Below are 27338 nucleotides of genomic sequence, written 5' to 3'. Positions count from 1 at the left end.
ATTAACGCTTATACGTTGGTGAATAATCCACGTAGGAAGCTTTTAATAATTATTGTTTCATCTCATGTTATATATCAATAAATAATTATTGGATAAAATGTTTTAAGCGGGAATTATTATCACATTACGATTATCTATCGGTGTATTGTTTATTAATTTTGTTTTTCTTCCAGCTTTTCGACATTATCTTTTTATTTTTGTATTCGCAGTTAGTTATAAATGTTTATTAAACTTTTACGAGATACTTTTTAGATTAAAGAATTATTTGTATTGAGAAAAACAGAAGATTGTAAAGGTATCCAATGAAACGCAGTGAGCAAACCAGTAAGATGATATTCAAACAATTTTTAGTGCTTAGAACAAATTGTAATATGGTTAATATCGTTTCAATGTATTGTAGTATTCTATTGTGTTTGTTGTATTGTGTAATCTCAGACTCGAACCACGTGGTTCGTGCCTATTCTAAATTTAAATCCTTTTAATAATTTTACTATTTTACTCAATGTATGCACTTGCAAATTTAAAATGTACACATAATTCAAAAGAAATATTAAGAAAGAATATCGATTCCCCAATAACCTATTTTCCAATTTTCCAAATGAAAATTATTCCACTATTAAGGTAATTGTTTTGATTCGAGTTTCTCAGCTGCTTCCAAGATTCGAAGTATTTCAAGATGGAGGAACAAGAGTACATCAGTTGTGAATTACAAGGAATTCTCGAGGAATTCGCGAGAATCAGAGACGTGTGAGAAAGATTCATTTCTCTTCGTTCAATCTTTTAATTTATCGGTTTTCTAATTTTCTAAAAATCAACAGGCGTACCTTGCATTGAAAGCTTATTGTGAAATGCAAGAGGAAGCTATGTCGATAGAAAAAGCACGTTCCGAGAGGTTACAGATGAATCTGGAGAAACTTTCCACAACTTATCTGCTTTTAGAAAATAGATATAAGTCTATCGTTGAAAAATTGCAGACTGAAAGGGACGATCTTCGTAAAACAAATGAAGAGCTGAAGGAACAGTGTGATCATTTGCGTCTGATTAATGCAGAAGATCGTGGTGGAAACAACAACCAAAGTAAAATGATTATTTCATTTATTTAGCAAAGTAAACAGCGATATGGTTATTTGTTTTACTTTATTTATATAACAAAGTAGGCAATAAATTGATAGTTGTATCGTTGTCAACGTAGTATGCAAATTGCAAGACGAACTGGAAGTTTTAAAAGCCCAATTAGTGATACAGGAAGAGAAACACAACGAAAACGTCGCATTGTTAAAGCAGCAACACTTTGACGAACTACAGAGATATAAAATGTTGCTGCAGAACGGAAAACAGGCCTCCACATCTGTAATTTAATATTTTCTACTTGAAGAATGCTCCACGAAATTTGCAACTTTATTTACGAACCAAATGTTTCTTTCCCTTTTTTTTTTTTTTTTTTCTTCGAATCAGAGAGAATCTAAAAAGAGAAAACGTCCAAAGAATTTGGGAAAGAATAAAAATAAGGTGTCTTTCTTTAGGTATTGCTACGAGCTTTCAGTTTTAACTATATATCTATTTTATTCTTATAACTTTGGAATTGTTTTAATTTGTTCTATTACATTTCATAATTCGTAATTTATGTATACATTTATGATATTAATTTTTCTATTAATCTTAAATTTTCAAAATTTGCAATCAACTTGCAAAGAAATTTTATTTACATCTTCTTGCTACATTTTTGTAATATTCAAATTTTCTCAACTTTCTTTATTAAGTGATAACACTTAAATTCGTGTGACTTTACGTTCCCGATGATATCGACTATAGATGGCCGGAATTGGACATAGAGACAATCAATAGCGTGCCATTGGAGGCGCGCAACGACAATGAAGCTGCAAATAGAAACTGTGCTACGAAAAAGAGGAAATTATTTTACGAAGACAGAGACACTATAATAGACATTCCTTAAAATAGGTATTTAGCATTTATTATTTCTCATACGAGACGCAACTATACTACGACTCATATAAAATAGATTAATTTACTGTATTTATAGTAAATGAAAAGTTAGCTTCTGATTTTCGTATACTCGAGTAAATTAAACTATGAATAATTTTTGGTTCGATTTTAAGTTTCTTAAATCGTACATACTTGTAGTATATTACATAAATAATTGGCGATATCACTAAGTATCAATATATTAGTATATCTGAAGAATAATTTAATGCTTTCTTTGAAAAGAAAAATCTTATTGGCAATTATTTTCGGATTTTTCGATTCAAAGAATTCCAGCTGTTCGTGTAATCGATTTTTAGATGTCCATATGTGTTTAGGTCCAAATGAGGTGGTGGAATAATTTCTACCATGTATTTCTCTTGTTCCATCGATGTGTATTCTTGCTGAGAACGATAATCTGGCATATCTGTGAAAACAAATTAATAAGAAATGAAATAATCTAGATACGGAAAATTGCAGTATTCCAGATTATAAATGAAACATTTTAATAAAACCAATTATAAATTTTGATCGGGATTTGTTTCGTAATTCATAGATAAAACTTTGTATTTTTCTTTTCTTCAACGGCATCGGTTTCATTGATATACCTGATACACATCTCTAAATCACGAACAACTATGATCATTGAAATTGCTTACCTAATTCTATAGAATCCATTGGCGGAAGGTTAGCGTCGACGCTCACAGATCTACAAAAATAAAGAAAATCACATATGGATCTCTAAAAACGAACAGAAATAAAACTCACCGAACAATCGTTTATTAACATAAGAATCATTTATAACAGCTAGACTACGTGTCTTTATAAAGACAATTAAAGAAATGAAAATTCGACTAAGAATTTCAGTTATTAGGTATTACAGCGATTATTCTAATCTGGATATGTTACATAGTTTTACGTATTATGTATATTTTGTAAGTTCCTTAAATTTTCCATAAGTGTACAAAACTGATAATAATTCGAATACCTATGAAGCTCTCTCATAGACGTAGACTTGTATTTGTGTCCAAATCGCCTATGGTCTTCCATGAATTCACCGTGTCTCGCTTCTGAAACGACATTAAAGACCACTTGAAAAAAGTCATATAAATGTTTTGAAATCGATTACATGGACGTGTTCTCGTTTAATAAACTTGACGTTAGACCGGGTGCGGAGGAACGTGCGGATTCGACGCCCACCGACGCGACGCCTTCCTCTGCGTTTTCTCGTATCGAGGCTCGCGAGATTCGGAACGAGGACATGGAAATCGCTCGCGATGACACGTATAATTTCGTTTAGACACTTTCTGACGCACTCGCACGACAGTCAGAACAACCTTCTCTTGCAATTTCTGTTTCCTTTTTCTAAGTCGGCTAATAAAGACAATTTGAGGTAAAAGGAGAATTTCTTGTCTATGTGTGTTTCAATGGGACATTGTATTGATGATGGTACGGTATGGGAATGGCGTTGACAACTGATACTGATTTAGGAGGTAGAAGAATTACTTAGAAAGCGAAAATGTTTGTAGAGCATCTGCCCCCATGCGTCTACCTGGCCTGAAAGATATACAATCAATTTTTTATAATGATAAACCCAGAAGATGATAACAAAAAAAAAAAAAAAAAAATAGAAAAATAACAGTGGGTAACGATGATTTACACCATTATGATTGTCATTGTCAGTGCTCTATACATACACAGAATCTATTTAGTCGCATGTGAAAGCAGAGAGGCAATCGAAAGCCGCAGAAAAATAATTGCGTGTCGAAATCGTGCGAGGATGCGACACTAGCGCCGCGTGTCACGATTTATCATTGCGATTGGGACTTTCTAGGGCACGATAGAAATTGTGACGTGTGCACCTATGAAAATACGACGCATATCGAAACGTGTTTGCTGTGCGCTTTTGTATTATCGCAAATAATTGTTCTCTGCATAATCGCTTCGTTCCAATTATCTTTATCACTCGCAAAATGTTTGAGATAAAATTTGCTGGTCAATAAGCGGCAATACGCAACGTCGAACATACAGCATACAGTACATTTTCACGTGCGCGTTGTGTATGGTCGAGATTTTAATCAACACAGACGATTGGGTCGATTGCTTATATTTGCATAGAAATTACACATCTGCCAAATATGTGTACGCGTATGTAATTTAACACGCATGTACAATTCCGAATATTTCTTCTCGTATTGTACGTGATGAATTTGCAGTTCATAAATTCTGTATTTTCGATGCGTTTCTGTTATATCATACACGAAACACCTCGAACAAAGCAAAGATTTCACGCGATACAACTTTCGATTAGAAAATTTACGACTGCCTCTTACTATGCGCAATCAGTCATAATCAATTCTATTTCTAGCAGTCGCTTTCAAGACACACCCAACAGGTACAAACATTCGAACTGCCACAGCCACTTACGAGTATCAAAAGGCCACAGCAGAAAAAGATTTATTACGATATTAAATTGAACGTTGAATGAACGTATGAATGAAAAAAATAGCTGGTTTCCTAACTTTGAATAATAAACTCTACGATAATTGACATGACTGACATAACCTAAAAATGTCGTTTCTTAAAATACTGTAAACAGGTATTTTAAAATAGATTACGAGTATTAGGATTAAAAAAGAAAGAAGAAATGGACACGCACCGGTTAAGGAGGAAGAAACGGTTGGTTTGTTGCCATCGGCAAGGTCCAGTTCACCGTAACACGACCATTAATGGGATTCCTGAACCGGACCCGAAACGGAAATCTGTTCCTTGATCAAACGCATTGGTACGTGCAGAGCCGATACAACGCGCCAATTGCATAATCTCTTTGAATCGTAACCAGTTCACTGCGTGCAGGAATATTAATTATCGGACAGAGAAAACGCGCTTCACCACGACTTGTGGTTTTCGACCAGGCGAATTATGGTTTCACTTGATAATAGTCGGGTACAGTTTTGATTACGTATTCTGTTTAATTACGTACTCTATTCCTGCAGGAAAAAATTTAGGATACACATAAACATACATGTAACAGGATACGCGTATATATTACACATGGTGTTGTTAAAAATTGTTCATCTTATTAAGGAATTATATTCATTATATTAAATATATGATATATATTTGATATAATGGATATTTAGTAGAATGATTCTGCTATAAATGCATATTCTCCGTATTTATTAGTTTTTATTTTTCCAGGCAGTATGTATTGGAGAAAGAATTGGAAATCAAAATTTGAATTACAACATGTCAGATCAGCGTAGAATTTCAGGACGCGGAAATTTGATTTTAAAAACGTCCGAGCTCTGCATTAAAACTGATTAAAAGTTTACCTCGTAAAATCGTTAACAATTTTTCTGCTTTAATTGGAGAAATATAACAGAGATATAATAAATGGCGTGGAGATATTTCTCGGATAAACTCGGAAATCGGGTCAGGAGAAATCTGCAGGAAATAATGATATGGATCGTATGGTTCACTTGCTACGTCGTTCATCTATTTAGTCGATTCTAAAGTTAACAGCAAAAAATTGAGAGAGTTTTAATGAATGTGTATTCAGATGAGCTTCTTCCTGTGAGACATCCTTCCTTGTATAAACTCTTTATGAGGAAAAAGGAACGCTGTAGCCGGAAAATGCAATAGACTGAATACGAACTGTGTGAAAGCAAGTGAAAATCAGTAGGTATCACGGTTTTCTGATCAGGAATATCGGGTCAGTATAATTATAGACTTGCTTACAGACCTAGAACTTCCGTTTTCAAGGTCCAGATCAGAGTAGAATGTATGTTGCGCATGGTTCTTCAGTGGTTTCATTCTGATTCAGTTTTGATATTGGATATTCTCATTGTTTAGAATATTAGAATGTTATATAAGAGTATTAATTGCAGAATACAACGTGCCTCCGTGTAAAGTACAAAAGAATCTAAACGTTCACAGATCATAGATTGTTAAAAGTGACTTAACGTCGAGTCTATCTTTGAGACGTATCAATTTTCTAATTATATAATCATATAACCAGATCGTTGATGTTCTACAATAGAGCTGTATCAGATAGATAATTACTAGACGGTTCTCTGATACGATCTGATTGGTACAAAGCCAACCTATCAAAGAGAATTATCTATCAGAGAACTGAACTGGTTACCAGATCACTGTGCCTCATAAAATTCGTATCAAAGTGAATCATCGAATAAAATGAACCATTTGATAGATAAGTGATCGCTAAATGAAAGTATAGAAATTAAATTAGCTGTAGAACTTATTCAAAGATAAGTAGCTCTGTCACACACTAAAGCTCTGACAATCTGAAGATATAGCAAGCAAACTGGGCTAAAAATTATTTAGTACAAACCAACTAAATGAAATAGTTACTAGGAATCGACACGTTGAAGTCGATAACGAAATTATAAATACAAGACTGGGTACAAAAGTTCACGAGAAAATTATAAACTTTTGTGTCATAGTGAACCGTTTTTATGGATCAAAGACTGTTCGACCATAGTATCGGTATAGACCACAGTATACCACTAACGAGTAGTAGTTCAATTACTTATTGTTAGTCTGTCAAAATACTATCAAAGAAAGTTATCATAATGTTATCAAAGAAAGCTATCAAAGAACTACATACATGTGTATATCTAGATGAAGTGAGTTCTAGCTTTCCTTCTGAAAACACTTTCTGTTGTTTCCGTGTCTAATTCACTGTAGAGGCCTCGATTTGATGGGTGGCAAGGACTGTCAGGGAAAAAGCAATTAATCTTACCGGAGAGAGGCGCGTAGACCGGAAAAGGGGCGACGTAATCCGGTACTTCGTCCTCGTAGATTGGCTGATGATAGTAGCAACTATTGTTCGTGAGTCTGGCTGGTCCACAATACAATTCTTCCACGAAAGCAGGCGCGTCGTAGCCAGGTTCTCTCACCGACGACGAGTACCTGCAACGTTCGTCAGCTACTTTTGCCATTCGCACGCTAAATTTTTATTTTCTTCTTTTTTTTATCTCAAGGCTAAAAATATACCGTCGTTAAAGATTTCTGGTGGTTCTAGCGTTTTTTTTGCCAGTGTTAAGCTTATTGCCAAGACAAACGCTCATGGTTCGTACAAAGGTTCATGGATCATACAGTAAATGCAGATAATAATGATCAGGCAATAGGTCATTGTAAAAAACAAGAACTGTCGAATAATTCGCTGGGAATTTTTTTTGTTACTGATCGACTAAAATTTTACCGTGAAGTACTAACGACTAAACTATAACATTTTACGCAAGGCGCTCTCTTAACTTTTTTGCTCTACGCCATTTTCATTTTCAGTCTCGTACGACCCTATAATTGCATCGAATGACGATGATACATGTCCGAGAGACAACGTGCTAAAGTCGAATCGTGTAATTAAACATCTATGGTTAATATACATCGACGATTACAATACATCAATTATGCTTAATATATGAAGAACACGGGGACTTTGATTTTTAGGTTATCTTCCAATATACAGGTAGTTTCATTTCTCCAATTTCAAATTCGCAACGAATTCTTTCGTTAGACTATTATTTCGGGTGATAGCTCATAACACGTGATCGATGTATCAAGAAGATGAATATTCCTTAAAAGTAGCTTTTTTAAGTTAGCAGTAACGTAACGAGCGAATCTCTTCAAAACTACCGACAACGATGAAATACCTAGCGTATAGGAATAACGAAGATGTCTGAGAATAAAAATGAATGAAAACAACCAGTAGACTGGCGTAGACCTCCGAAACATCGAATTTTCGTTCTATAACATAGATAAACCTGTCGGTTAAATTGAAAAAAGATTCGAAAGGTAATTAAAACAGATTTATAGATCAAAAAGTGAAACGCCCTGTGCAATTATTCTCTGTATCTAGTTACACAGTAGTTATGAGACAGTTGTGCCATAAATCGACAGAACAAACTGAGAAATTGCCTTTTTAAGGCAGGCCATAGCTCTTGCCAGCGGCAATCTCTGTTCGAAATGTTCTCTACGCCGTTTTTTCGCTGAATTACAGGCAACGCGAAACCACTTGAGGGATTTCGCCTTTCACTAAACGCGATCCGAATGATCGATTTAAACAGCGTTACGGGGTTCAATGTACCACGTTCCATCGCTAATGGACGGCTATTACGATTAAAGGAAGTGTCCCTTTCCGGCAATTAAATGCCATTGTAATTGCGTCTCGTGATCGTTCGAACGTCTGGTTGCGCAATTTTTTACGCGTGTATCTTTTCCCTCTTCTCTTTGTCTCTTTAGAAATAAGGTAACTTTTCGCACGTGTTGAAAATATTACTAGTTGTTTAATAAATACGAAAGTACCTTCGTCTAATCGTGTTGCTTCTAACAGAAAAGTCTCTGTATCGTGTTATAATGTTTATTTTACTAGACGAGAACTACCCTTTGCTTTCTATCTTCGAATTTTTCTGTCCAGATATTCGTACGAATTCTCAAAGCGAGAATTGATTGTAATTTTAATAAATAAATAAAAAAAAAAAAAGATATTCGTACTTAGAAACATAATGATCGCGTCAAGCATTTTCGAGAATCTTGTTCTACGTTTGCTTACGGTGCTTTAATTACTAGTTTGCTTTAATTACTAAAAAAAAAAAAAAAAAACATACGGATAATGAACATTTCAATCGTACAATTATTCGCCTAATTCTAAATAACCTCACTTTCCTTTGGATTAGCTAATCCATTCAATGATTATCCATTCAATTTTAAGGTTATGTTTCGTTTCCTTCATTATTCGTATCCCTTTCAAATGTCGAAAGCATAAAAGTGTTCGCGTGGCTATAAAGAACAATTGCTTTCGAAAATCATGTTACCCCCTATCGAGCAAAAGCGTGCTAAGTTTAATAAGTACTACCATACGAGAGCAATGCTCAAGAACACAGCGCCCTACTTTGCACCCACTGATATCATCTGTCTCGAGCAGATTCCAGCTTATGAAAAATATATTGGGTTAAACAGACTGTGAACGAAAAGAAGGTAAAAGAAAGAGGAAAAATATCAGGCTCGCGAACGAAGTATTATATGGTCCTTTACGCAATTCCGTGGAAAGATGGATTATCAGGAGTGTTATACTAAACAGCAAGCATGATTTATTTGCGAGCGTTCTGTTGAAGGAATTCAATGGTTTACGCCACTCTCAGCAATCTACCGTATATCGTTGTGATTTTTTCTTTATTTTTTAATCTGTCGATCTTTTAAGTTGTCTAATCAGTTCTAATAACTAAAATTACACGTTCGTTTGATCGACACGTGTTTACTCTGATCAAATTTCAAGTGCCAGATGTTTATTACACTGAAACGACTAATGTTGCTGCTCGATTAACGGCATTCATCGGTTTCAAGCACTCAGGATTAATTAACATTCCCAGTTCCACATGGTGTAACGATACAAACATTCTCGAATTGTATAGTAAATTAGAACACAGGGGGAACGTAGATAGATGTGTCGTAATTGGAAAGCGAGCGATACCAATCATCGTATCTGTTCCGTGTTTAGAGAATTGTCCTTGTTAGAGAAACGTGATTTTGAGAATGGAAGATTAATTCGAAGAGGTTATAAATCATTCCATGCAAAGGTTAAGGTTGCTGTAATTTTATTCCTCGGTTATCTCCAATTTTATCCTCGATTTTATTTTTTTTTAGGAAATAAAAATTAATACTAAGGAGAATCTTTAATTTTATCAGAAGATTTAAGATTTAAATTCTACGTATGTAGTTTCACATTTATTCGATTTTTCAATCTCTGCTTTTTCTCTGATGTGAAGATTCACGGTCTCTTATGGGTCAGATATGGGTAATTTTCATTATCAGATTGGCCAACGTTGTAGCCACGCAGAAAGCATGGGTTCTCGTCCGGTTGCCCAAGCTACACTGCGTTGGGTATGGTAAGTGTTTAGACGAATGACGCTTAAGCACTTTGCGTGTGCTGTTGGAAGTAAAGAGGGAAGCAGCAGATTAGGGGAAACAGCGGTGATTGTCCAATTTTCCGATTAGGATGTATACCTTGTTGCATGATCTTCGATCTTCTAAATATAATTCTAATACTTTTATTATAAACCAAATGATCCTATTATCAATCAACTAACTTAAATCCTTCTCTCTGCAAGACAAATATTACACAACGATCATAAGACGAAAGTGCTATACTTGATCGGTAAAAAAACTCTCTTTAACATAATCGGAAAAAACCCTCTTTAACATGATCGGAAAAGACTTTCTTTAACATGATCGGGAAAGTGACCATAAATTCCATCGCCCTAATGAGGTTAATGAGAACGTTATCAGGTTGTTCTTGAAATTTGTTCACCACCACTCACCAGTATTCAGATTGAGCAGGGGTTGCCTCTTGGGATAACCGATAGGTGGGTCGACGATGATGTAGCGGCATCTGTTGCGCCAGATTGGCGACACTATGTCGACGTAGGTACACATAATTCTCCAAATCCCACGGGTCGACATAGTGTCTGCTGGCACTTCCAGAGCTGTATGCATCCCCGGAGCTACCAACGGAAGTAGAACGCTGAGAACCGATCGAATCCCAATATATTGACGACTCTACCGGCATTCTTATCTTTTGCTTTCTTCCTTTCAGTTTCTTCAGTATTTTGTCTTTGTATTTGAGCAGAATTTTCGGTGGTATATGTGGAAAAATTCTGGCTTCTTCTTTTCGGCCTGTATCTCGGCCAGTCTGTACTTTGTCCTTATTATTAAACGAGAAAGAATTTTGGATAGGAATTTTTGAAGAAGTCGCTGTGTTTAGTCTTCGCTATTCAATGGAATTTTCTAGGGTAATTTTGAACACTCTCTTTATTCAGATAGTCGTTACAACGTGATACTGCAGACCGAGAAAAAGAACAGAATCTACAGATTGGAAAAATCCAGGGTCGAATGAAAAATCAGCTGCATGAAATTTGAATTTAATAGAAGAACTCGTTCATTCTAAAGATGCAGAATTAGACTCCGTCAATTTAAATGAAAACAGTGGAATACTCGATCCTTCTAGATCCAAATATCATTTATGTTATTACACATCGATTATATATCGATTATCTATTTAATCTATTTTTAAATTAACTTTAAGATTGTAATACGTAATAGACAATATAATCGCCTAATTAGTCAATAATTGATCAAAATACTTAAGACACGAGAAAGCTAAAATAAGTTATACACTTTTGAAATAGGAAGGAAAGAACCTGTCAGTCACACGAAAACACCATAAAACTACACACTTGGCGGTCTCGAAGATTTAACTTCTGTTCGTTCGCGTCGTGTTCGTAACGATATCGAGATTATCCGTTTCCGGTCGGTCGAGGAGACGCATTGTGCGCGGCACGAGCACGATTTCGCTTCTGGATCCGTTCGACTCCTCCTACTCCTCTTCTACTACCGGCAGCTAGCTCTCTTCGAATACAAGTGAAACCAAAGACTTTCACGCCTGCGCTACCCCACCTTCTTCTGAACCTGTTGCATCGCCTCGTTGCACCTGTAATCGTACGTACGATTGAGTTTTTCGTCTACTCGAGATTGTGATAGTCGTGTTTTTGGACCACGTAAGCTTTACGTTTTATACGATACATTTTCTAATAGTCTTCCTTACTAAAGCAAGCGTTATATTTCGTAAGATTTCTTCCAATATAATAAGCTCTTTTCTACTATTCTTTTTTTCTTTTGTTTTATGAATGAATTGCATAGAATTTGAATAATCTATCTCAAGGAGCAGATGAAACGATTATGAAAATTTCAAGACGTTTTCATGCAATTCCTAAAATGGAAGTTGATGATAACGAAAAAACTAATGGAATAATTCATTCGTGATTAATTAATGTAATAATTATTTGAATATCTGTAAATTTTTCCATTAAAGTTTCCAAAAAGGCACAGCCGTAAATCAATCAAAACTTCAACAAGCTACATTCACTGAATGTCGCTTCTGAAACGTATCCAAACGAAAGAACCATCGAGACGACGTTCTTGCAGTGGCTCGTTATTTCTTTGAGCGGCAATTTAAACTTCCCATGCGTGCCACATGATTACGCAATAAACTTTCATCAGCCTTTTCAAGAAACGATCGTCAACGCGGTTTAATTACACGTACGAAGTACACGTGAACAGATACCTGTTGCTTGATACCTCAGGCGGGTCAATTAAATCGTGCTACCGGCATGATTCTAGGAAAAACATGGCGTTCACGTAGAATTAACATGATTGAGGAGAAATTATGTAATTACACGATCGTAGAATTGAACATGTAAGACTATCGTAATAAAATACAATATTTCATCAAGCTTGACTAATTATAGATAATCTGAGCTAGTTTTATTGAGTTCGTTGTACTTCGTTCTCACGATTTAGGTTAGGTTTGGCGGGAAATTAATATGGCGGCGTCGATAGAGTTGTAGGCATTGTTTGCGAGCATGTATACTGTTTGTTCGTGATTATAACGTGAAGAGATTTAAAGAGATTTAAAGACACGTACGATTTTTAATGTAACCAATAATTTTTAAGTTTTTAAGCCACCGTGATACGATACACAAATATCGTTTCATGTATTATTCATCGTCATCAAAGTAATCTTCGTAAAATATCGCACTTCAATCTCACTCTCTTTCTCAATATTTTTGAAAATTTATTTTGAGCACTTCTGTTCTCGTAGGCATTTAAAAGTGTGGATGTTTTTGCGAACGATGCCTGTACAGTCTATAACACGCGTTAATAAGAGAAAACGGTCAAGGAAAATAAAGAAAGTGACGATAAAATCAGTATACAAAATATAATTAATCGATACATTTAATACAATCGAAGGTTCAATCAATCACAAGGCAGCTGTAAAACGTAATAACGCTATGATCACAAATGAACATTAGTGGGTACTAGATAAAAATTAATTAGAATTACAAAGTCGAACTGAAGGTTCTTTCGATAATCACAAATAAATAATCAAGGGAAATAGATTTCTTCGATTTTTTTGTCGGTCAGCTGATACATTTTGTCTCTTCAGGGACATTGGTGCATATATCTAAGTTCGTTTTAAAAATTCAATTACGATTTCAAAAATTACTATGGACGTTATTTTGAATAAGTACTGTTGACTGTATAAAGCCCCTTTATTTTATTGGCTATCGACGAACAATAAAAAAGACACAAAACTGGACAACTTTAAGTAAAAATTCTTCTTTAGAAAAATAAAAATAAACTGATTCGTCCCTGAAGAGCTGTACCATGATGGTGTCCATAACAAAATACTCTTGTTTTCCGCCCAAACTCGCGAACATTCACCAGGTTCCGGTCTATCGAAAACTGAAACTGGTAGAAAGCCGGAATCATCCTCTACTTTCCTTGATGCGTTCAACCGAACACCGATAATTTCCGTCTTTGTTCCTTTTTCGATCAGCCATCTTCCTGTTTCAACGTAAAAGTCCATAAATCGATAGCACTCGGACGACTTTTTTTATTAAAACATTAATCTGTCACGATTAAGTGGGAAGAGCAGAATTTCTGAATATTTATGTCTTAAATCCTCAAAATTCTGACGTAACTCTGTACTTTCATAGGTTAGATTCGTTCGGAAGATTCCTCCATTATTGTGTGTATGTGGCGTTTAAAATGTCTGCGTAGCCCGATGATATTTATGGAGAAATCTAGGCAAGCTTAAAGACGGTGAGAAATATTAGATAGTCATTATAGTAACATTGATATTGAACAACTATAGTGGTGAGTTGTTTGGAAAGTTTCATTGCGTTCTTTCAAGCTTAAGATGAATTTGAATAAATTCTAGTTGGAGTTTATATTTGATAATTAACTCCTTGCCTGATCATCTTTTCGTAGTATTTGGTCATAAGAGGGACAATGCTTCATCAAGGTGGCGCCAGGGTTTTAGGCGAGCCAATTTGATTCGCTACTAATTGCATGAAATTCGATCTATGAAATTTGATCTGGTCTTTGCTTTTCGCTGTCTGCTAAAAGAATTCATGTTAGGAGAAGAGGAGAGAGAGAGAGTCTTTCGAAACATGACTGGTTAAGTCAGTAGGCAGCGAAGAATTTTTGAAAGAAAACTTATCTATCGATTAGTCGATTAAATTTTACATTTCTAAATTTTGAAACTTTTTTAAACTTTTCCACACACTTCCCAAACAACGTTCAATAATAGTCAGAGTGGTAAAATATATAACAATAACTTTCTAGATTAAAGGCTCGTTAGTTAGAAATCTCCTCATCCACGAATCACTTAGATCCTATGAATCCATAGAAATCCTATAAACCCTAAAAACCCATCAGAAGGTTTAAGGTTAGGTAGTATATATTTCCCTAACTTCAATTACGTGATCCATTAACATTAATTAACCATGATATATTGACCATGTAAATGAAGGAAATCCTGGATCTCAGGTCATTTACGTTTTATTGGCGATGTATCGAACATTTTTTTCGATCCATAACGGCAGCCATGACACACACAAGCGTCCGCGTACATTTTAGGAAACATTGGATTAAAGTAGGTTAGGAGTCGGACATTGGATTTCAAGAAATTAATTAGAGAGCGTATCTCGCATGATTTTTCAAACACGAGTTATCTCATTTCGACTGAACTTTCAGTATCGCAATGGAATCGCGCGCTTTTGTATTTTCCCGCGCGCTCTGTGCACACCATAATCGAACTATATCGAGATGTCAGTCGATCAGGTAAGATGTGTTCGTGGAATGGAAATGGGAAACTCTGTCAGTGTCCTATTTTTATAGTTTCCTCGTTTACTATTTTTCTATTTTCTTAAAAACGGGTTGACTTAGAAAAATAATGACTTTTTAGGTTAAATTTGGAAAATAGGGATTTGCTGGCTTTTGTCCTATGACAATCACAGTGTTTCCCGTTTTCATTGTACAATTTGTTTCTGTACAGAAAGGAATTTTCATAAATGTATAATAGTTTCTTAAATTATACACTTTAGATTAGGGATAGACCCTATTTTAACATTTTCGGCGATTAAAAATTCTTGATAAAACGTTCATATATCGATGAAACCCTTTAACACGAAATTGGAACGAACAACAACTCTTTCGAATTTCTATTAAATCTAAAGTAAATCGAAGAATATTAAATCTAGCATCAAGTTCGATCAAATTGCAATTTTAAACAAAAGAAATCTGTTACTCTTAAAAACTTATTTGACCAGTAATCGATAACCAGTTTCGATTTATTGAAAATTTAATGCAAAGACCAATATGAAAAGAAGCTACCAAATATGTAACTCTTTTCTGCACAGAAGAATACAGCGGTAGTGAAAGTTAGGAGAAACGATCAAGCACACGTCCCAATTACACTCGAACGTCTTTTGAACTAATTGACCTCGCATTGGCCAGAAAAAGAAGAAAAAGGGAAAAAGGAATCGTATAATATTAACTCAGTCGCTAGAAATGGCTATGTACACTTCTCGTATTTGACGAGTATAACCTAGTCGGTATATCGCTAATTCTAAATAAGGACAACAAATCTTTCTCGTTCTCTCTCATTTTCTTTCTATTTCTGAACGCTAGAGCCTTTAGTAATGCATATCACAGTTACGAAAATTCAACACTTCTCGCTACTTGGCAATCTCTTTCCCCCCTGTATGCAGTATCAAATCGTTTTTATACACATGTACATCTACAGTAGCTCATCAAAATATTCCATCGCACGTAGAAATCTTGCTATATATATTATGTACACATTATGCGTCATATATGAAAGATTTTGAAATTTCATTAGCATCGTAACGAGACAGGAAATTGGTTTCAAAATCATCACGAACTTGACCAACATAACCACGATTTCTCATTATAATGCTAATAAAATTTCAAAATTATTCAGGGTGAGACGCAAACATAGTACAATCGAGCAGGGGGTGATTCTACATGAAAAAATAAGTCGAAAATATAGAATGCAATTTTTTCATCGGATGCCTCGTTTCCGAAAAAATAATGTTTGAATACGTTTACTTGAAAACGAATTGGTCTGGCGTGTACACGAGCACGCCTGACACATTTTCTAATTTATTTTTCTCGGAAATGCAGCTTCCTGTGAAAACAATTGTATTCTTCGTTTTTGTCTTATTTTCAAATGCAATTTAAAGCCCGATAAATGTCGATTATTTATCCTTGTTCAGACCGGAATTAAATCTACTTACCAAATTTTCAAACTCGATTCTCTCGAAAAAGAAAAATGAAAAAATGTTAACCCGAGATTTTTCCTTATTTTTTTCACCCCTTAGAATGACCCCTTGCCCGATTCTACAATGATTACCTAACCTCAACCTAAACCCAACCTAACCGTCGCACCCCCTGTATAGCATATATAATATATATATATCAAAGTTTTCTACGATAGGTATGCAAACACTTTCGTGAGTCACTGTATTTCTATCGGACTCGAACGCTTTCGTCAGCCACGATTGCATTGCTTTTACTCGACAACCATGTGTGTACGTTTAAGGCTAGAACTATGCCAGATCGGAGACAGTTTTTGCTTCAACTGGCGGCTAAGCTGGCTTTGTGTGTCGATCATGCAATTCGAATTGACAGCACGTTGCTTGCACAGAATTGTGCCCCTCAGGAATTCTCTATGTGCTTCTGGTTTTGGTCAGTTGGACCCGAAGCTCTTTGCAATGATAATTGGTCCTTGCTAAACTCTTAAAACTCGTTATACGGTAGAATCTTCATTTGTTCAAACGTATAAAATAATATTAACACGATGACGATTAGTGGAGCGACACTAGCGCCGCGAGGGCGTCAACTTCATTTTACTTAATTTTAGAGTTTGCCACGTTTTAATCCGTATATCGTGTTTCACGTACAAAGATCACGACTGGGCCATTCTCAGAAGATCACATTCGTTAACTTCGTAAATTGAAATGTACAGATAAGCGTCCATATTTAAATTTATCTTAGAATTGACTCTTATTTATACAATTTTCTTGCAATGCAAATCTACAAAAACTTGTGGTTGTTTAATTGGCGGACCAAACGAACCAGTTAATAAATTATGGTACAAGAAGGGAATTATGCCATGTTTGAACGACAGAAACCAAAGTACAATTCGTGAAATTATTTTAAATGAAATTATTGTGTAAGAATTACTAAGCAAAAATTCTTCTTTTCTAACAGAATGATTTAATCGTTCTTGCGACAAATGAATTTCTCGTCTAGTCATCGATGACACCGTCAATTGCAATTTCTCTGCGATTTCCTCGTGGAATTCGATCATAAAAAGTCAGCCGCTTACAAGCACTTTCACAGTGATACTGTCATAACTATTCATGAAACAGCAGAAGAAGAGTTCCCATTTTTTTCACGGAATTGACAGAGCTTATATGGAACACACATGGCTTTTCTCTGAGATTTACTTGCGGTCACGTAAATCTATTTGCGCACAAACATTTGTCGATGAGAAGAGCTTCAGATTCCAACTGAAATGGTCGAATATAGTAACCGTTTTAATTCTTATGACCACTTTATTCATTTATGGTGCAAATATAGGGAGATGGTTTTTGTTTGTTCTTTGAGGAATGTTTATGCAAATTACATAGGTAAATATTTAAATTCCAATTGTTCGTGCAAATAATTTTCTTTACTTTGATAGATCTTGTCTAAATTCAATTTAGTTTAATTTGTAATTATCAGTTAGTATAAAAATTGAAGAAACATTCTATGATTCTAGTGCTTTGAGAGAAGTGGAGATTGGTTTAAAAATATCTTAATTTAGATTGCAGCTTTCTAAAATTATTTTTTCTTTGTTTCAGTTAATACTTTAACTGCTGTAACGAATATCTAACTCACTTTTGATATTCTCTATATTTTTTCATATCAGATACAGCGTGTGAATTTTTTAATTTTCCATAAATGCATAAACATTCACGATCTTAGGAAGACTCTCTTTATGAATAAAGATACAAATCTTTTTACTAGCTTCACTAATTAAATCCTCTTAAAAATACAGGATTTATTAGAATACTTTATTTATTCAAAATATGGAAGAATACTTTCATGGCATGAAAATTACACCATAAATGAATAACATGTCCATAAATTCAGTGAACCTTTTTTATACAAACAATGAATACGTTTACATAAAAAGAATCTTGAGTATTCTAACATAAAGAGTATCGATTTATATAATACTTCAAAAATTAACGAAATTTCCCTTCTTTGCGAAAATTACTCATTTAAAAAATCACTGTTGAACGATACTTTTGCAGAATAAAATAAACAATATATAAATGGTATATATACTTTCTGTTTGATAAGAAGCACATATCCTAAAAACTATGTGACTCGAACATTCTCAAAAGAAAAAAAAAAAAAAAAAAAGAAGAAGAAGAAGCAGAAGGAAAGAAACTTACTTTCATCACCAGCCATCCTTCTTGTCGTAAAGCATTCTGCGTGGATGTTGCAGTTACACGCTGGCCCAACAGTAACAATTTTATTTTCTACTTTCGGAGACACGATTCGCTACGGTAGCTCACGCAATTTTTCTTTATTTCTTTTCTAATTTCTGGAATGCAACTTGTGCTCCTTTTCATTTTTACCAAATTGTAAAATAAGAGGGGAGTGAAAATAAAAGAGAAAAGAAGTAGAAAAATATCAATACTCATTCCCTTCACGGAAATTATTTTATAATCTTTCATAGAGCCTCGAAAAATTTTAAATATCCTATCTATCTCATAATTATAAAACCAGCCCGAAGATGTTCATATTATTTCTGGTTCATATATAATATTTCTACAAATTCATATTTTCATAAAAATAATTTTGAAAGTAAGATTCCGCTAGAAAATTGTATTTTTTTCTATTAAATAATACAAAGGATGCGAATTAATAATAAAAAGGAGTAATAAAGATAGTAAACGGTGTAATATTACAAAATGTGAATTTATAGAATTTGGAATATTAGGGTGGCTTTACGTTTATGAGACGCGGTATCATAGTCTTAAGATGATGTCTTTTTCAGGAGACAATTAATTATACTCGGAGCCCGTAGCCTCGTTTTACGCAATGTATGGCTATCTTTTATAAATACATATACCTATATTTACTGCTATAGTTACTTTACAATATCTTCAATAAGAGCGCGCTCTTAATATCTGGCTTCATTTGACCTGATCTAACAAAAGGGAAGCCGCTAAATCTACATCGTATTCAGTCTGCTTCAGAGCACCCTCGCACTGTTGTCGATCTGCCAAGCCCAATCTGAAATTACAATAATTGATCGCGTCATTTTCCGAACGTTCAGCTTCATTGCACAATTTGAAAACCCATGATATTTTGTCCCAATAGGTTACTGAAAGATCGTTGATCCATTAACATACAAATTTTATCCAAAGAGGGGTTTTTGATTAATTTATGTAATTGAACTTATTAGCATTATGGTTATGAGAAGAAATCCGAAGGTTTTACAGCACAATGATAAAGGATTTCCTTGCTCACGGTAATCTTCTTTATGAAATTGACATAAGCTATATTTATTTTGTGTCACTGAGTGGTCCTTAATGGATTAACTGAAATAGTATGATACAGGGTGGTTGGTAACTGGTGGTACAAGCGAAAAGGGGGTGATTCCAGGCGAAAAAAGAAGTCGAAAATATAGAATAACAATTTTTCGTTCGAGGCTTTGTTTTCGAGAAAATCGACGTTGAATTTTCGCTCGGTACGCCTGCACTTTATCGCGTCTCGTTATAACGGATCTCACTCCTTTTTTCGCGTAGAATCAGCCCCCTTTCCGCTTGTACCACCAGTTACCAACCACCCTGTATATTACATTACACAGTCGAAAGTATAGAATAAAAACTTTTTTTAATTTTTCCATCGAGACAACGATCTACAGCGAGATCCGTTATAACGAGACGCGATAAAGTGCGCGCGTACCGAGCGAAAATTCAAAGTCGACTTTCTCGAAAACAAAGCCTCGAACGAAAAATTGTTATTCTATATTTTCGACTTCTTTTTTCGTCTAGAATCACCCGGTTGCAGCCGGTTTTTCAATTATGGCTGCACTAAATTCACAAACGTAGTACTTTTATAATACATAAATTTGTAATTTCTAAAACACACAATGATTTCAAACTTTTGGTCTACAGCGTAGTTTAATCGTGAAACTTATACGATCAAGAACTTTCTGTGGATATTTATTTGGAGAGATTTCGGGAGATCTACAAGTAGATAGCGATCAAAGCATTTCTTATATCTTCGATAAAATTTCACTAATTCTACGATCGAACAAAAATCGAAAGTATCTTTTATATGTAGTTGGAATATATAGTCGAAAGATATTGACATCAACGTGATAATTGGTTAAAAAGTGAAAGGAATATTAAACAGTACTTTCTCAGAGAAAAGTTAGACGTGCAGAAATCCTAACCTTTCTTTTCGAAACGTTACGATCTGTTTGAATATACAGAATACCGGAAATTATGTAAATAACTCTATTAAAGAAATACATATAATCTTTAATTTATACGAATTAAATATAATAAGGAATCACATGTATAAAGTGGATTATGGATGACATTCAAGGAATAGAATCTACTCTTGTATCCAAGAGCAATTAAAAAAGAAAACACGCTGAGTCTGCCTTCAACCTACAAGACACTAAGACTGCTGACCACAAACTACGTATAATGTTTCAATGTCTTGCTTTGGAATAACACGATACATAAATCCATGAGAAAACCATGAAACAAGGAGTTAAAGAAAGGGAAACGACAGATAAAATATTGCAATTTTGCTAATACCAATTTCAGAATCCGAAAGATAATAAAAATTGTACTAACTTAACCCAAATTTAATTTAAAATTGACCCACGTCTAATTAACTTCCTTGCCATACCACTTAACTCGGAAGAATCGAAAATCCAAACGTTGCGCGCGAATGGTCAGGGAAAGAGCCGAAGCGACGGACACAGAGCGTCGGAACTTGAAACATGAGATCGTGCGACTGAGTACGTTGATAGTCGCGGCCGTGTTTAAGAAAAAGATACCATTCGATACATTCATACTTGACCCGAGTGAGACTCGTGATATTCACGTTTAACACGAAATTAGACCACGAGCCTGACTCGTGGCCTATTCAGATTTGGCTCAAAATTCTCATCACGACTCAGACTCGTAACAGTATGGCAAGGGGTTAAAATTTAATCCAAACCTAACCCAAGCCAGAAAATAATAAAAATTGTACAGATTCGAAAAAATCCCGTAAATCCGCATCTCTCGAAGTTCTCTTCCCATTCACTTCCCCAAATTCGCAAAACCATCTAAGCAATAATTCAAATTAATTTCAAACTTACCTAAAAAGGGACTCGATCTTCGCCTGCCTGTCTTTCAGGATCTGTTTGGCCGCTTGATTAGTGTCCCAGCCAGTTGCCTGTAGCGCGGTGAGTATTTCCTGTTGTGATGCGTCAGCTGCCTCTCTCTGCACCTTCATTACTTTGTTCGCTCGAAATTCATCGTTGAGGGACATGACCAGCTGTTGAGAGGCCGCGGTCAATGGGGGGCTGACACCAGAGGGGTACGCGGACGTGGAGGGGGCTAATTGAGTATTAACGACCGTCTCTGTCATCTGAGGAGGCAGACATCTCGTCGAGGATGCTTGCAGCGTCATGGCGCCCTCTTGAGGCTGGTTAGTGTGCGTGAGCTGGAGTAGATTGGGACTGTTAGCCAAATTGCTAGCTAAATTGGACTTCATTGCAGTCTGGCCTTGTCCAAGATCGTTTTGAACCGATTTCATGGGACTCCACGTTGCTGGAGGTGGAGGATTGTATACCGGAGGTTGCTTTAGGTGAGGACTAAAGTCACAGGGATGACCTTGACCAAAAATATTCCTCGTAGACTGACCAGAACGAGCCTGGGAGCTGGCTGCAGCTCCCTCCAAGTAGTGACTATGACTTAGATTGCTGGCTGAATCACCTGCACCCGACGTACTAGCTGCATAATAATTCCTTAGAATATTCTGCTGCACTGTCTTGTTATATAGCGTGTTAAACTCGTTTTGAGACAGTTGGTCTAGGTTTGGTACAGTCTGTTTCAACTCTGCGTACACTTGTTCCGAAAACACCACATTTGGAGGCTTTGAAACGTTACTGGAGTGTGCTTGGTGGAGATCATTTTGAATCTGCGTTATCCCATGACTGCCAGTTGGTAATGTGGGATTTGGAAAGTGGCTAGCCTGGTTTGCCGTCGGTAGCGAGTTCTGTGCGTGGTTAAAGGTTGGCTTGGACACATTGCTAGGAGCTATTTGCAACAGATTCAGGTTACCCTGAGCAGTACCATAGGCACTATGCTGCTGAGCTTGAGACTGCTGCCAGATTTGACCCACCATCTGTTCTGTTGCCGTTTCTAAGCGTTGTTCAGGCTGCGACCTGGGAGGCTGCTGTATGTTCGTACTCTTCGACGGCCACGAATTCTGAACCTTGCTAGGTAGATTGGTGCTTCTATAGTCCATCTGAGGAGACTTACGTTTGATAGTCTGAGGTGGAGGCCTTAATGCTGGAATTGTACTATCTTGTAATTTATTAACAGACGCATACGGATCAGACGAATCTGGATTCTGTTGGCTGGTGATCATGTTCTTGCTCGCCTCCTTTTCACCTAAATGCTTCTCCAGCTCAGCTAGGAAAGTAGGGTCCAACTTTTTAGGAGAAACGTTGCAAGAATTAATTGTTAGCTCATTCAAACTTTGGGCCAAGTCGTGATTCGATTTTGGTTTCGGAGGACTCTCGTTGGGAGCCACAGGTGGAGGAGGAGGTGCATCGGAGGTCTGCAAGTTCCGACTAGAGACATTCACGTATGTCTGCGCTTCACTTTGCATATCTTCGGGCCAATTAGACCAATTTGCCATAGGTGGACTAGGCTTATCGATCTCACTATAGTGATTCTGACTATATGCATTATTTTCCTCTGTGTCCACGTTCACGTTCAAATTGATACTATCATTTCTACTCTCCTTGCTCAGATTAAGGGAATAATGGTTCACATCCGAGCCGGACTCTGGTGTGAAATAATTTGTACTCTCCTGGCTGCTACCACCAACGTCCTGATTTTGTACGTTTCCATACGTTTGTGTCTTGAAATACCTGCTACTCATGTCGGAGGGAACGTGACTGTAATATCTCGAATGAGGCAGCTTCATGAATACCGAGGAAGTATCGAACGGATCTGAATAAGCCGGGTCGACGTTGCCAGGGAAGTTGGCATAAGTTCGAGGATCCTCGTCCTGCCAACTCGTCTGCTGTTGCCGTTCCAAATCGTCAATAGGCTCGTCAAGGATATTGACGACTCGTCGACAGGCAGTGTCCGATTGCGCCTCACTCGTATTCACCATCTCTTCCGGGGACAGATCTATCAAACTGCCCTCCTGACTGCCACTAGGAACAGAGGCGTTCAACGTTTTCACAGGACTAGCTCCGATATCATTCTGTAATTTTGTATAATTAAACTGTTTTCGCGATCTTGGTGTACCGCAGTATTTATCCTTCACGAGACTATCTGGAGGAACAGTTACTCCAACGACGTCAGGTGGCTCCATAGGATTTCGAAGATACACGTCGTCGATGTAAATAGGACTACCCCAACTTTTACCAAAAGGTGCACCATGACCAGTATGGATAAAAGAATTCTCCAACGGCTTGCTGATGTCCTCACGCTGTTTTCGTCTCATAGGATCGACGAAACAACGAGGAAAAAGCCCAATTTGGAAACTTCGCTGGTTCTGACCTTTCCACCAATAATTCTCCGGCCGTCCGTCTAGAATGACTATCTGATCACCCTGCTCTATGGTCATTTTGCCAGCCATCGTGAAGTGACTGATCGCTTTCATCACAGTTGGGACCATTCCCGTGAGAGAAGATTTTAGAGAAGCGAAGGTTGGTCGTTCTGAAGGCTCCCGAGCCCAGCAACGGAGCATTAATTGGTACATATCTGGTGGTGTTGCTTCTGGTTCGTGTAATCGTTCACCATCCTTGTCTATTTTTCGAAGAATCTCCGATCCTTTTAAACCTATCCACGGCTCTTCACCAAACGTTAACATTTCCCACAATGTCACACCAAACATCCACACATCTGACGCGTGACTGAATTTACGCGCTTTTAAAGATTCTGGGGCACACCAAGGAAACGGCACTTTTTTATGTTCAGTCATCACATAACAGTCTTCTTGTTGCGGCAGTGCTCGCATTAGGCCGAAATCACCGATCTTCACTTTGTCCACTGAACTTAGAAGAACGTTCCTACAAGCTAAGTCGCGGTGCAGAAAACGTTTTGCTTCTAAGTATGCCATACCCGTGACCACTTGCAAAGCGTAGTTACACAACGTTAATACTGAAATTTGACTGCACTGTTTTCGCAGATAATCGAGCAGGGCTCCCAGAGGGGCTAGTTCTGTCACCATCATCATCGGTTGTGATAACACTACTCCATATAACCTAGAAAAAAATGTATTTATTTAATTAATGTTGTTTAATTTATTTTATTTTATTGGTAGACTGAATTTTTATGTATTTATTAAACATTTGTAGCGGCCCATGGCCACAAAGAAAGTTCTAGGGTTGAAGCACATGTGTTGATCAGATGGCCCGCGAAACGGCGTCCGAGGACAGGACGTCGTAAAAGAATAAATCCTGGGACTTACTAAAAAACCCATGGGCCTTCGAAGAGAAAATTTATTGTTTTATTTACGGGTTTTTCCATCCCCACCTCGGAAGGAAACTCTCTCTTTCGAGGTCCTCGGCACCCTATAAAAAGGGAAACGAGGAAAAACTCGGGATAGTCGTTCATAGTCGTTGATGGCATTTCATGGGAGTTCACGGCAGTTGCTGGTAGTCGCACGGTTAGTCAGTCAGACAGATAGTCACGGTTAGTTCGTAGCGAGTCTGTACCGAGTTTGTATCAATTCTGTATCGACATCGTCTGAGCTCGACGTGCGTCACGTTACGATCTAAAACGACGCGCACTCGACATTGAAATAAACATTGTTGAAGTTAAACACCGGAGTACTTAAATAACACTCGACACGTCCTACACCTCAAATTTAATATATAAAATATTCCAAGTATAGCACTCATTATAAACAAATCTTCGTCTAGGTTCTAATTTTTAATTATGTTTATAAAAACATTAATCTACATAATAATCCACAGTCTATTTTCAAAGATATGTACCTAATGAGATTGTGATGATCCAATGTGTGCATTGCTTGAACTTCCGCCACAAAATCTTCAATAACATTTGGCTGAGTCAGAGCATCTGCCTTCAGAACTTTTACAGCAACTGGTAATATCCTACCAGAAGGAGAAGTCCATTGTCCACGTCTCACTACACCAAAACTACCATCACCCAGTTTATCAGACAGTGTCACATCTTTATCTTGAATGAGACATGTTAGCACTGAGGAACCTTCAACTGGTTGAGAAGATCTTTTATTGCTTTTTGTGCTACTCCCAGGCCTGATCTTGGTCATCAAGCTTTTCTTCCATTGCGTAGTTCTCTTTTTCTTCACTGCTTCTAGTAATCTTCTAATACCTGGCTTTCCTAATCCTATCTGTTCAAGATCTTCCGGTTGTACATGGTCAAAGTGGTGTAGTCGAGTGACTTGTAGGTCATCTCTTATTCTGGTGAAAAACTGTGAAAGTTGAACATCGTGCAACAGTTCTTGCAGCCATTCTGTACCCTCATCATCTGCCATGTTCAATTATTCTAGTACCCTGAAAGGAATAAATGGATTATAGTGTTTGTTTATGTCAATATACAAAGAATAAATAAACTTGAACATGAAACCGAATATAATTACCATAATTGGCACATAAAAAATAAAGGAAAGAAACATAGTACAAGGAAATGATTTATTTATTCATAAATTACAATATTAATACAAGGATCAATTCAGTGGTAGGAGAAAAACAATTACTCGATAATGTTAAGTTGGTTTATTTTTATTTCCACACAATGCATACACAGGAGACAATTAATAACAGAGGTTTACGTAGGTATATAGAATGATACAAATATATTATTTATCATTCATTTTTGCCTCTCCTTGAACAGGAAATGAGATAATGTTTAGTCACAAGGAGAAGAGTTGTTGGCACATGCCATGCCGTGCATTGCTTTGTGCGTACAAAAAAGCCTGGCATAAATAGTAGATCACACCAGACGTACCAGATTAGTACTTTTACGATGGTGAGCTTTCATGCAGGATAGGAAAGAATCTCAATCACGCAAGATGTATATTCTCTGCCTTTCTAAACTATTTTTAAAAATAATTCAAGGCTATGATAGGTCAGAAATAAAAACACTAGGACCCTCTTGCAAAATTATTTACTAATTGATATGTTATAAATTTTTATTGCAATCTTATATTAAATAGGACAATCAGCTGGTACTTGTAGAATATTAATTACTTCATTACCAAATTTATTATCATTATACAAATCTTTTTAAAAAGAATAACTTATAATATTTCATTAATAATATTAGTAAATGTACACAAAAGAGCTCATGTAATTAATTTGAAAATAAAAATAAGAAGGAAGAATGCGTTTAAAGAAAATGCGAACTACAACAAATTAAAAAAGAAAGAGCTTAAGCGCGATTAAAGTAGAAACATGTTAGATTCTCAAAGATAAGAAAAGAGAAAAATGAGATAAGTAGATATGGTCCTGAGGGGGTAAAAACATCGATTACCTTTCGATGGAGGAAAACAGTTTGGAGAGCAGTTAGATTTCCATTCCGCGAGCGCGTATGTTTACCGTCACTCGTTGCATGTGCAATGCGGGGAAATCCTATATGAAATTGGACAGCGGCGAAATTTGAGCGGAATCATCGCCACTCGAGCATCCTCGGCATTTTTCTCCCTCTCTGTTTCTCGCTGTCTCTCTCCCTCTCTGTTTCTCGCTGTCTCTCTCCCTCTCTTGCCCCCTACCAGACTGTTGTTGCACCGCGAACGAAACGCACACGATGAGATGCACGCACGATCAAAGAGGAAGGCGGTCAGAAAGCGGCGAAGAGCCCGCGACAACGTTCGCTTCGTCGGAATTCCGATTGCACGACGTCCAACAGACTTTCACCGTATGAATTTCTCACGCAGCGCATTGTTATGTACTCGACCGACTCCGTACGGTTTAACCTAAAACATGCGCGCGATTTTTCCCACTTGGACCGAGACGATTCTTAAACGAAAAGATCGACACGAGTTTCGTTGTCCGCTGTATATTGTATACATCGTACTTCCTCTTATTCGATGGGTTTTCGAATTGAAATTCACGTTCGAAGAAGGAACGAGCAACCTATCTACCTGACAAAACACAGGGTCGCCTA

General features: G+C 36.5%; 3 protein-coding genes across 4 annotated transcripts; 1 reads left to right on the top strand and 2 right to left on the bottom strand.

Moving 5' to 3' along the window:
* Positions 1-24: 24 nt before the first annotated feature.
* On the top strand, positions 25-3385 carry LOC117160196 (uncharacterized). The gene is made up of 5 exons (XM_033340767.2): positions 25-745; positions 819-1077; positions 1193-1350; positions 1456-1523; positions 1813-3385. The coding sequence occupies exons 1-5, from the start codon at positions 677-679 to the stop codon at positions 1952-1954; spliced, it is 696 nt and encodes a 231-aa protein (XP_033196658.1). The 5' UTR covers positions 25-676; the 3' UTR covers positions 1955-3385.
* LOC117160193 (uncharacterized) lies at positions 1951-10998 on the bottom strand. Its single transcript, XM_033340766.2, has 5 exons — positions 10323-10998; positions 6746-6915; positions 2969-3050; positions 2640-2689; positions 1951-2407 (listed from the first exon to the last, which is right to left on the bottom strand). Exons 1-5 carry the CDS (start codon positions 10568-10570, stop codon positions 2244-2246), a joined length of 714 nt encoding a protein of 237 aa, XP_033196657.2. The 5' UTR covers positions 10571-10998; the 3' UTR covers positions 1951-2243.
* Ack (activated Cdc42 kinase) lies at positions 10788-27338 on the bottom strand. 2 transcript variants are annotated; one of them, XR_013060379.1, is made up of 6 exons: positions 26706-27338; positions 25184-25726; positions 21317-24448; positions 18378-19224; positions 11202-11491; positions 10788-10866 (listed from the first exon to the last, which is right to left on the bottom strand). XR_013060379.1 is itself a non-coding variant. In XM_033340754.2 (4 exons), the coding sequence occupies exons 2-4, from the start codon at positions 25705-25707 to the stop codon at positions 19125-19127; spliced, it is 3756 nt and encodes a 1251-aa protein (XP_033196645.1). In that variant the 5' UTR covers positions 25708-25726; positions 26706-27338; the 3' UTR covers positions 12765-19124. The 2 variants fall into 2 exon arrangements, 1 of the variants encoding a protein (XP_033196645.1); XM_033340754.2 differs by lacking the exons at positions 10788-10866; positions 11202-11491 and having other exon boundaries at positions 12765-19224.

Source organism: Bombus vancouverensis, chromosome 16 (assembly GCF_051014615.1).
Source record: "Bombus vancouverensis nearcticus chromosome 16, iyBomVanc1_principal, whole genome shotgun sequence".
In the NCBI taxonomy this organism is placed as follows: domain Eukaryota; kingdom Metazoa; phylum Arthropoda; class Insecta; order Hymenoptera; family Apidae; genus Bombus; species Bombus vancouverensis.
This window is presented reverse-complemented; position numbering and strand designations above follow the sequence as displayed.